This window comes from Schistocerca serialis, chromosome 1, assembly GCF_023864345.2.
Source record: "Schistocerca serialis cubense isolate TAMUIC-IGC-003099 chromosome 1, iqSchSeri2.2, whole genome shotgun sequence".
In the NCBI taxonomy this organism is placed as follows: domain Eukaryota; kingdom Metazoa; phylum Arthropoda; class Insecta; order Orthoptera; family Acrididae; genus Schistocerca; species Schistocerca serialis.
In genome coordinates this window covers 244,107,505-244,119,747 of record NC_064638.1, presented here as the reverse complement: position 1 = coordinate 244,119,747, position 12,243 = coordinate 244,107,505, and the positions used below count along the sequence as shown (strand labels likewise).

The following is a 12,243-nucleotide window of genomic DNA, read 5'->3' as shown; positions in this document are numbered from 1 at the left end:
CATGAAATTGAAATCATCACCATTGAAATAATGGAAGGTACAGTAAAGATGGTACGGAAACAACCACCAGTAAGAATGCCAATTCCTTCTCTACATACGAAGTGTGACTGGGAAGGTTTAAGAATGGGCTTATAATTGTACAATGGTGGTACTTACATGCTACTGTGATGCATTTCTTCAAAATAGTCGCCTTCTGACTGAACACACCGACTCCATTGGTGTTTCCACTTTTGGAAACATTCCTGGAAATCGTTTTCCTGAAGTGTGTTAAGGACACTCTCTGTATTTGCCTGGATGTTTTCGCTTCCATTTCAGTGAAAATTTCAGTTTAGGGAACAGGTAGAAGTGCGCAGGGGGAAAATCAGGGAAATATGGCAGTTGTGGAAGCACAGGAATTTTGAATTTCGTCAAAAATTCAACTCTGGATAAGGCACGATGAGTCGGAGCATTGTCACAGTGTAGCACCCAACTCCTGTCTTTCCACAATGCAGGCCTTTTCATCTGCACCTTTGTGTGCAAACGCTCAGGGACACATTTGTAGTATTTCTGATTAATTGGTTGTCCTTCAGCAGTAAATTCATGATGCACAATACTGGTAGACTCGAAAAAAATCACCAACATTGTCTTCACCTTCAACCGACCTTGCCACGCTTTTTTCAGTCATGGTGAACCTGGAGTCTTCTACTGTGAAGACTGCACTTTGGTTTCAGGATCATATCCATATATCCACAATTTGTCACCTGTAATTACCCTATTTAACAAATCTGGGTCATTTTTAGTCCAATTAATCAGTTCTTGGCACACTTCAAGTCAGTACTGTCTCTGGTTACTAGACAACACTTTTGGAATGAATTTTGCGGACGCTCGACGCATGTTCAGATTTTCAGTTAAAATTTACTGAACTGCATAGAAACTTAAATTATGTTCATCAGTGATCTCCCTAATTATAAGTCTATGATCAGAGCGCACTAAGTCGCGAACTTTCACAACATTTTCATTCGTTTTTGGGGTGGAAGGATGGCCGGACCATGGTTCATATTCAAATGACTCGCAGCCATTTTTAAATCTGTTGAACCAGACAAAAACATTTGTCTGGCTCATACAATTATCTCCAAAAGCTGTTTTAATGGTTCGTAAGTCTCAGAAGCTGATTTCCCAATTTCAAAACAAAATTTCACACAAACTCGTTGCTCCGTTTTTACGTCAATTTTCACACAGACTGACTCTGGCAACAAGCCCTAAGAGACCTGCACTCGGCCAGCAGCCACAATGAACTGAATAAAGGAAATGCAGTTTCCTGTAAGAGGGCATTCAAGGACGAGGTAGTGACTCACTCCCCACCGTCAGTGTACCTGCTCGCCAAACCAGTAAGCAGTTGCGGATCCATTCTTAAAACTTTCCTATCACACCTCGTATTCTTACTAATTGTCAAGGACTGCATGTTGAAGCCTAACTGCTGACACAACAACTGGGATTGTTACTTACATGTGGAAACTGTAGTGAATAATTTAGTTTTTGATGCGAAAAAAGACTTTAAGATCAGCAAACTGACAAAAATGACTGAAACCCAGATCTATGTATTGTTACAAAATGTAGTTTGTCTACCAGTTACACACACAAGAAACATGTTGTCTGGTTCTCACACACTTCGTAACAGCCAATTATACTTAATATAAGAATGTGGCAGATCTTGGTTAAAAAATTTCAGGAACCAGGATGGAATTTTAGGAGAGAAAACTGGCAGTATTGGGCAAAATAAGTTGACTTAAATTTATTCTGAATAGCATGTACTGCAGAAATCAATTTTGCTTGCTAGTCCTAGTAATTTATATGGCCAAGCAGAAATACTAATCATAGATGTAGAATAGATACGGAAAACCTTTATGGTGAATATCGACAAAGAGGTAACCTAAACATAGGAAAACAGATACGGTAGAAAATAAATGAGTCTCAGGGAGTTAAGTGGGAAGAAATGATAGAAAATCTAAACTTCAGCTACAACTGTCAGAAATCTTGGTCTCTCTTATGATGAATGGAGCAGGAACACAGATACTAAGCTAAGCATCTAAAGTAACTTCCCCTTAGAATGTCCACCACATTAAACACTGTGCAAAAAAAGTTCTCATCGATCCACATTTTAAAAAGACCCTTAATCAAGAATTGCAAGATATCGACAATGAACTAAAAGATGATAAAAATTTTAGTATTTTAATTTAATTTTTTTTTTTTTTTTTTTTTTTTTTTTTTTTTTTTTTTAAATCAAAAGATTAATGCAGCAGTAAAATAGCTCAAAGTTAGAAAGGTTGCTGGAAATGATGGAATTTATCCAGAGTTTATTGAAATGTTGCTCCACAGGGTAGAAGATGGTTCACATTTCTGAACGTCCATGCAGTTCACATTTCTCAACTTCCATGCTCGAAGAATCCTACAGCAATTTAAATTATTTAAACAGTAGCAATTCTAAAACAAGGGAAACCTAGCAATGACTGAGCTGCTAACTATTACTAACAAAGAGATAGAAGGGCTGGCCAGTACTTACCTCAGCTCAGTACAGCTGATAGATACACAAAACAGAACAGAAAATTTATGTTCTTAGCTTTCGCAACTTTGTTCCTTCATCAGGGAGGAGAGGGGGGAATGAAAGGGAAGAAGGGAAAGTGGATTGAGTTACTCACAACCCAGGTTATGAAGCAACAGGGAAAGGTAAACAGGGAGGGTACCATTATGGAGGCATGGTTGTTAGAGGGAAGCCAAAGATATTCTACTGTAAGTACTTACAGTAGAATATCTTTGGCTTCCCTCTGACAACCATGCCTCCATCCTTACTACCCTCCCTGTTTACGTTTCCCTGTTGCTTCATAACCTGGGTTGTGAGTAACTGAAACAGATTATTTTACAGCATAACATATACAGCTATTAACAGCAGATTACCCTTAGAGCAGGCTGGATTCAGGTCAAACTGATTTTGTCGTGATTAGGTCTTAGATGTAACTTCATTCATTGATATGAACTTATAATGAGCCCAAAAAATTGTCACATTTGTTCATTTAACTGCAGCATGTGATAGTGTATATGCACATAAACTACTACTTACTATGAAATGAACCTTAAGTTGTGCTAAGCTCAGTAAAATATTGGAGAATATATTTCAAAATTTCCGATTCAGAGTTAGTTTAGGAAAATGTTCAGGTAAATCACTTGAGATGAAAATGTACTGTCTCAAGGACCAGTGTTTTCTCACAGTCAGTTAACTTGTACACAGATGATATTCTGGTGACAACTCTTCAAAAGTTCTGCTGTGCAAATGATACTATTCTACCAGTACAAAGCAAATTTTTTGAAGAGGGTGAACAAACCCTACCAGAGGATGTACATACACTAAATGGATGTTACAAGGGTAATCCCAAAAGTAAGGTCTCCTATTTTTTTATAAGTACGTAGACCTGTTTATTTCTACAATGGTTTACATCAGTTTACAGCTTGAACATTTAGCTATTTTTTGACATAATCACCATTTCTGTCGATGCATTTTTGTGGACGCTGTGGCAGTTTTTGTATGCCCATGTTATACCAGCTCGCCGCCATGCTGTTCAGAAAGTTATGAAGCTCTTCTTTCACCTCATCATCGGAGCTGAATAGCTTTCTGGCCAAATGTTCTTTTGACCTAGGGAACAGGTGATAGTCACTGGTGCCAAGTCAGGACTATAGGGCGTGTGGGTGATTATGTTCCACTGAAACTGTTGTAGGAGAGCAATAGTTTGCCGAGTGATGTGTGGGCGAGCGTTGTGAGAATGTGTATGCCCTTACTCAACATCCGGTTCTGAATTGCCCATTTGAGTTTTTTCAGGGTCTCACTGTACCTGTCAGCATTAATTGTGGTCCCAGTGAATCAGCTCCGACAACGAGGTGAAAGAAGAGGTTCATAACTTTCTGAACAGTATGGCGGCAAGCTGGTGTGACATGGGCATACAAAAACTGCCACAGCATCTACAAAAATGCATTGACAGAAATGGTGATTATGTCAAAAAATAGCTAAAATTTCAAGCTGTAAACTGATATAAACCACTGTAGAAATAAACAGGTCTATGTACTTATAACCCCCCCATGAACCATGGACCTTGCCGTTGGTGGGGAGGCTTGCGTGCCTCAGCGATACAGATAGCCGTACCGTAGGTGCAACCACAACGGAGGGGTATCTGTTGAGAGGCCAGACAAACGTGGGGTTCCTGAAGAGGGGCAGCAGCCTTTTCAGTAGTTGCAAGGGCAACTGTCTGGATGATTGACTGATCTGGCCTTGTAACAATAACCAAAACGGCCTTGCTGTGCTGGTACTGCGAACGGCTGAAAGCAAGGGGAAACTACAGCCGTAATTTTTCCCGAGGGCATGCAGCTTTACTGTATGATTACATGATGATGGCGTCCTCTTGGGTAAAATATTCCGGAGGTAAAATAGTCCCCCATTTGGATCTCCGGGCGGGGACTACTCAAGAGGATGTCGTTATCAGGAAAAAGAAAACTGGCGTTCTACGGATCGGAGCGTGGAATGTCAGATCCCTTAATCGGGCAGGTAGGTTAGAAAATTTAAAAAGGGAAATGGATAGGTTGAAGTTAGATATAGTGGGAATTAGTGAAGTTCGGTGGCAGGAGGAACAAGACTTCTGGTCAGGTGACTACAGGGTTATAAACACAAAATCAAATAGGGGTAATGCAGGAGTAGGTTTAATAATGAATAGGAAAATAGGAATGCGGGTAAGCTACTACAAACAGCATAGTGAACGCATTATTGTGGCCAAGATAGATACAAAGCCCACACCTACTACAGTAGTACAAGTTTATATGCCAACTAGCTCTGCAGATGACGAAGAAATTGAAGAAATGTATGATGAAATAAAAGAAATTATTCAGATTGTGAAGGGAGACGAAAATTTAATAGTCATGGGTGACTGGAATTCGAGTGTAGGAAAAGGGAGAGAAGGAAACATAGTAGGTGAATATGGATTGGGGGACAGAAATGAAAGAGGAAGCCGCCTGGTAGAATTTTGCACAGAGCACAACATAATCATAGCTAACACTTGGTTTAAGAATCATGAAAGAAGGTTGTATACATGGAAGAACCCTGGAGATACTAAAAGGTATCAGATAGATTATATAATGGTAAGACAGAGATTTAGGAACCAGGTTTTAAATTGTAAGACATTTCCAGGGGCAGATGTGGACTCTGACCACAATCTATTGGTTATGACCTGTAGATTAAAACTGAAGAAACTGCAAAAAGGTGGGAATTTAAGGAGATGGGACCTGGATAAACTAAAAGAACCAGAGGTTGTACAGAGATTCAGGGAGATCATAAGGGAGCAATTGACAGGAATGGGGGAATTAAATACAGTAGAAGAAGAATGGGTAGCTTTGAGGGATGAAGTGGTGACAGCAGCAGAGGATCAAGTAGGTAAAAAGACGAGGGCTAGTAGAAATCCTTGGGTAACAGAAGAAATATTGAATTTAATTGATGAAAGGAGAAAATATAAAAATGCAGTAAATGAAGGAGGCAAAAAGGAATACAAACGTCTCAAAAATGAGATCGACAGGAAGTGCAAAATGGCTAAGCAGGGATGGCTAGAGGACAGATGTAAGGATGTAGAGGCCTATCTCACTAGGGGTAAGATAGATACCGCCTACAGGAAAATTAAAGAGACCTTTGGAGATAAGAGAACGACTTGTATGAGTATCAAGAGCTCAGATGGAAACCCAGTTCTAAGCAAAGAAGGGAAAGCAGAAAGGTGGAAGGAGTATATAGAGGGTCTATACAAGGGCGATGTACTTGAGGACAATATTATGGAAATGGAAGAGGATGTAGATGAAGATGAAATGGGAGATATGATACTGCGTGAAGAGTTTGACAGAGCACTGAAAGACCTGAGTCGAAACAAGGCCCCCGGAGTAGACAATATTCCATTGGAACTACTGACGGCCGTGGGAGAGCCAGTCCAGACAAAACTCTACCATCTGGTGAGCAAGATGTATGAAACAGGCGAAATACCCTCAGACTTCAAAAAGAATATAATAATTCCAATCCCAAAGAAAGCAGGTGTTGACAGATGTGAGAATTACCGAACAATCAGTTTAATAAGCCACAGCTGCAAAATACTAACACGAATTCTTTACAGACGAATGGAAAAACTAGTAGAAGCCGACCTCGGGGAAGATCAGTTTGGATTCAGTAGAAATACTGGAACACGTGAGGCAATACTGACCTTACGACTTATCTTAGAAGAAAGATTAAGGAAAGGCAAACCTACGTTTCTAGCATTTGTAGACTTAGAGAAAGCTTTTGACAATGTTGACTGGAATACTCTCTTTCAAATTCTAAAGGTGGCAGGGGTAAAATACAGGGAGCGAAAGGCTATTTACAATTTGTACAGAAACCAGATGGCAGTTATAAGAGTCGAGGGGCATGAAAGGGAAGCAGTGGTTGGGAAGGGAGTAAGACAGGGTTGTAGCCTCTCCCCGATGTTGTTCAATCTGTATATTGAGCAAGCAGTAAAGGAAACAAAAGAAAAATTCGGAGTAGGTATTAAAATCCATGGAGAAGAAATAAAAACTTTGAGGTTCGCTGATGACATTGTAATTCTGTCAGAGACAGCAAAGGACTTGGAAGAGCAGTTGAATGGAATGGACAGTGTCTTGAAAGGAGGATATAAGATGAACATCAACAAAAGCAAAACAAGGATAATGGAATGTAGTCTAATTAAGTCGGGTGATGCTGAGGGAATTAGATTAGGAAATGAGGCACTTAAAGTAGTAAAGAAGTTTTGCTATTTGGGGAGCAAAATAACTGATGATGGTCGAAGTAGAGAGGATATAAAATGTAGGCTGGCAATGGCAAGGAAAGCATTTCTGAAGAAGAGAAATTTGTTAACATCCAGTATTGATTTAAGTGTCAGGAAGTCATTTCTGAAAGTATTCGTATGGAGTGTAGCCATGTATGGAAGTGAAACATGGACGATAAATAGTTTGGACAAGAAGAGAATAGAAGCTTTCGAAATGTGGTGCTACAGAAGAATGCTAAAGATTAGATGGGTAGATCACATAACTAATGAGGAAGTATTGTATAGGATTGGGGAGAAGAGAAGTTTGTGGCACAACTTGACCAGAAGAAGGGATCGGTTGGTAGGACATATTCTGAGGCATCAAGGGATCACCAATTTAGTATTGGAGGGCAGCGTGGAGGGTAAAAATCGTAGAGGGAGACCAAGAGATGAATACACTAAGCAGATTCAGAAGGATGTAGGTTGCAGTAGGTACTGGGAGATGAAGAAGCTTGCACAGTATAGAGTAGCATGGAGAGCTGCATCAAACCAGTCTCAGGACTGAAGACCACAACAACAACAACAACATGTACTTATAAAAAAATAGGAGACCTTACTTTTGGGATTACCCTCATATAAACAATAGAGTTTTTGTCCCAAAAGCCAATAAACAAAAGAGATGTTATATTCCACGTAAACAACATAAGCACAATATCGACTTCTTTTGAGCTTTATTAAACTGCTACCCACATCCTAAATACAGTGTGCCTGGGTTAAGCATATCATTATATAAAATTTAATAACTTGAGACATTTATTGTTGGTTTGCTTGTGGCAGTGAATGTGTGGTTGAATTGTTGGAGGATAGGTTTATAGGCCCATTCTTCTTTGTGGAGCCTTCAGTTTTGGCACAGTATGTCTACGTATGTTGTTGCACTAACTTCCTCATGATGTGACCTTTCTACAAGATGGTGAACCACACCCCTTCAAGAACGTTGCGAGGGATTTTTTGGATCAAGAGTTCCCATGTTGCTGGATTGGGAGAGGTTGTCAATTGATTACTTGGCCCTCTAGAAACCCAGACATTATGCCACTTGATTTTTTTTCAGTGGGGATTTATCAAGAATAAAGTGTAGCCGATACCAGTTTGCACCAGATCTGTACAATCGTGCATGAGCAGCTGTCTCAAATTTTGAGCTTTCAGTGCTGCAAAACACTTGCAGAGAATTGAAATATGGATTAGATGTCTGTTGTGCCACAAATGATGCACATATCGAGGTGTTAGGTGTGTAAAGAAACATTTTGAGTTACCATACTTGTAGAAACATACTTCAGTGAGTATCTCAATTACTTGTCAAGTTGTTATAGTTCATATTATTGTGTATTTAACCCAGTTCTATGTACATAGGCTTAATACGTAACTGCTCTCTGACATTTGGAAAACATCGTGAAATAACTGAACAAAAAATTAAATCTTGAAACAATATTATCAGAAAGCTGACTGGCACAAGCTAGGGGGTGTAATCAGACACTTTACACATGGTGTCCAATTGATTATGTATTCTGTTGCTGAATACTGCATACTTGCTTGGGTTAGACAGGATCGTTCAGCAAGATTGGTGTCCAGTTAAAAAACACAGTGAGAATTGTTATTGGCATCAAATCAAGATTAGTTCCCTGGCTTCATATCTTACCTAGTATGTCACCACCAGAACTTGGCCAACAGGCAATGGAAAGAGAATGCAATAAAATATACAAGGAATCAGTTCTTACAATCTCTCCAATCGACAAGACTCTTTCTTGTCTTCTGACATAGCATGCTTGGATTTAGAAAGCCTGTGTGGTATCTTGGCAGCCTCCACTGACCTACTCTTTGTGATTTAGAAGAGCACTGTTAAGCTAACTGGACACTGGGTACTTGACAAGGTCTGGCTAAACATACTGCCCCAACCATACCACCTACAGGCTTGCAGCTGCCAAGAAAGATCTGGAGCTGCATCAAGCAATCAGAACCAGGTTGCAAGATTCAAAGCATCTCTTTATAAAAGGTAATGTGTACACAGCCCAGAAAGTGAGTATGTAGCAAAATATCAAACAATATACAGTATTATTAGTGAATTCCCCTATAAAAAGAATTCAAGGGACTTGAATGACCTCATAAAGTGTTCTCCAAAGGCTGTTGTGTGGTTTACCTTCCTGTACATAGAGCTCTGCCATATTAACATCATTTCTGAATGTTTAAACACTATAATTTTTTGCTAGTTCATTAGTATTCATATGTTTATTCTATATCTTTCTTCTCTGTTTTACTTCTCACATTTTTCTGTAGTTTTGCCATCACTAATTAAGTACTAGCTACCATATAGAGCTGTAACATAATAGGTAAAAGTATTTAATGCAGGGTGATGCTAGTTACCCAGTATGGCTTATGAGCAATTGATATTTAAGAGGAGATGATGGCAAAGAAAAATGCCCTTGAAATGGATCAGTGCTGGACTGAATAGGAAAAAGAATCCCGTAATGTTTGAATACTCCATTAGTAGAGTAGCGCTTGACACAGTCACGTTGATTAAATATTTGAGCGTAACATTGCAGAGCGATATGAAGTGGGACAAGCATGTAATGACAGTTGTGGGGCATGTAATGGCAGTTGTAGGGAAGGCAGATAGTCGTCTTCAGTTCATTGGTAGAATTTTGGGAAGATTTAGTTCATCTGTAAGGGAGACAATTTATAAAACACTAATATGACCTATTCTTGAGTACTGCTCGAGCGTTTGGGATCCCTATCAGGTCGGATTGAGGGAGGACATAGAAGCAATTCAGAGGCGGGCTGCTATATTTCTTACTGGTAGGTTTGATCATCACGCAAGTGTTACGGAAATGCTTCAGGAACTCAGGTGGGAGTCTCTGGAGGAAAGGTGGTGTTCTTTTCGTGAATCGCTACTGAGGAAATTTAGAGAACAAGCATTTGAGGCTGACTGCAGTACAATTTTACTGCCGCCAACTTACATTTCGTGGAAAGACCACAAAGATAAGATAAGAGACATTAGGGCTCATACAGAGGCATATAGGCAATCATTTTTCCCTCATTCTGTTTTGGAGTGGAATAGGGAGAGAAGATGCCATTTGTGGTACGAGGTACCCTCCGCCACGCACCGTATGGTGGATTGTGGAATATGTATGTAGATGTAGATGTAGACAGGCCACATATAACTTTAGTGGTACATGCAGTATGATGGTGCGTCCCCACCACCGTCATCAAATCCATTTGTGATAAGATGTGCTAGATACTACTTAGCTAGCAGACATTATAAGACCATGCTGGAAATAAAGTGAAAATCATTTAACACATTTTTCACTTTAAGTTCAGTATGAAATTTGTACTAACATTATCATCATTCCTTTGTTAACAACATTTGTATACAATGAGAGTAATTGCTCCTTGTCAATAATAGGCTGAGAGATTAAATTCTCTCTCAGCTTAGAACATTTGTATCGTAGAAAGTTGTTCATATTGTTTTTATTCATTTTTAGATCCAATTACAGGAAAATAGTCCTTTTTCTTACATTGTTTTTGTCAGTAGGTCATAATGAGCCTAAGAAGCTTTCAGCACAGTCAAGAATAGCCAGTGTCACATGTTCAACTCAAGTAAAATGAAATCATACGCATGAAAAGTTTTCTGACACTAATCTGCTGGTTCAAAACCTGTAATGGTGCTGTTTGTGCTAAATAGCATTATTAATAGTGATTGACTAATTGCTGTTTTTACATTTTTTGTTAGTTAATTTGTAAAAACCTAATCTCTATCCATATCACAGGATTTTACAAAATGCATAAACTGTGCTGCCTGTAATAACATTATTACAGATTGCACAATGTTGTGCCTTTTGTAAAATTTATGTGCGCTCTTGACCAGCACCTAAACAAGAAGTTCATATCACAGATGATAGTCATGCAATAATAATTGTGTGACTGTAGATTGAATATAAGTATCTTGTCAGTATTTTATTTGTAGTTGTTTTTCAGAGCCTATGTATCTTTTATGTGCTATTTTTGTTTAGACCAATTCCTGCCAAGGATTATTGACCTTGCGTTGAATTCGGGTGACCGGAAAACTCGAGTGGTGTCTTGTGAGCTCCTGCAGGCTGTTGTAATGCTAATGCTTGGAATGAGTGAGTATTGTTCAATTATTAAGTGCGTAGAATTTTGTATTATCTTTGCCTTATTCTAATACCTTGTAAAAGTTACGGCTGTGAATTTTCCTCTCTGGATTCTAAATTGAACTTAGAGGTTTTCCTTCCTAATACTTGAGTTTAAATATTGTTCTGTGCGATTTAAATTAGCCATATGTTATGCATTTTTCTTGCAGATAAGAAGATGTAGATAAATAATTACCTCGGCTGTCTTCTGATTTTACTTCTCTCTTTTCACAAAAATAATTGAAACAAGCAACAGTTGTAAAAGATAACATATTTCGGATTGGATAGAAGTGTACTTAGCTATTGAAGTAATCATAGGATAAAAAATGAACTGATTGTATGGCATTGTTGGCCGGAAGGCCCTATTGGGGGAGGTTTGGCCGCCGAGTGCAAGCCCAATTTCAGTTGACGCCATATTGGGCAACTTGCGGTCTGGTGATGAGGATGAAATGTTGATGACAGCACAAGACCCAGTCCATGATCAGAGGAAATCTCCAACCCTGCTGGGAATCGAACCTGGGCCCGCTACGTGGAAGGCTAGCATGCTACCACTCAGCTAGTCAGGTGGACAATCCTAAGATATCTTTTAACTGTGGCTGGTTAAGTAGTCACTTTGTTGATCCACTAAAAGCCCCACACACTGCTCTGAAAACAGACCCAGAAAGTCATCCTATTAGAAGTGTGGTCCCCTCAAGGTGATCACTGGTGATCACCATCAGCCCCTGGCCAGTAGTAATAAAATGACCAACCATTGCCAGTGGGGAAAATATGGAGGTGGTGCTTCTGTAACTCTTGTACTGTGATTGTGGATCTAGGATCCCGATAGGTTACAACTCCATATTGTCCTGCTCATGTTACTCCTAAGCCAATGTGTATAGGACCCATGTTAATTATACTACAGTATACATGTTAAGCTCCCTTTCCCAACATTTGATGAGTGGCACTGAGGACACTTTCATGTTAATTCTGCCACACATTTCACTGCCGGTGTTGGCCAGTTATCCTCATATAAGGTAAATGATAGTTGACACACAGTTTTAGTAGTAAATGATGCATGGCCTGCTCGAGAACTGTGGCATGGTATTCTAACAAATTCTGACATCTCAAATGATTGCTCATGCATTTATCCACAACTCAGTTTTATTCACATTGGTGAGCTCTCTCACTACTTTTGACTAGTCTGTGCCAAGGATACTCACATGCTAAGTCTGTCACCTATCTCTGTTTCAGTATGTGCT

The 12,243-nt window shown here is 39.4% G+C and overlaps 1 protein-coding gene across 1 annotated transcript in view; it reads left to right on the top strand.

The window, feature by feature from the left end:
- The window catches only part of LOC126463715 (DNA-dependent protein kinase catalytic subunit-like), a 475,012-nt gene that overhangs the window by 86,862 nt on the left and 375,907 nt on the right, over positions 1–12,243 (top strand). The window contains exon 13 of the mRNA XM_050096185.1: positions 10,868–10,978. Within this exon, the coding sequence (XP_049952142.1) occupies positions 10,868–10,978 (111 nt within the window). The remainder of the gene's footprint in view (positions 1–10,867; positions 10,979–12,243) is intronic.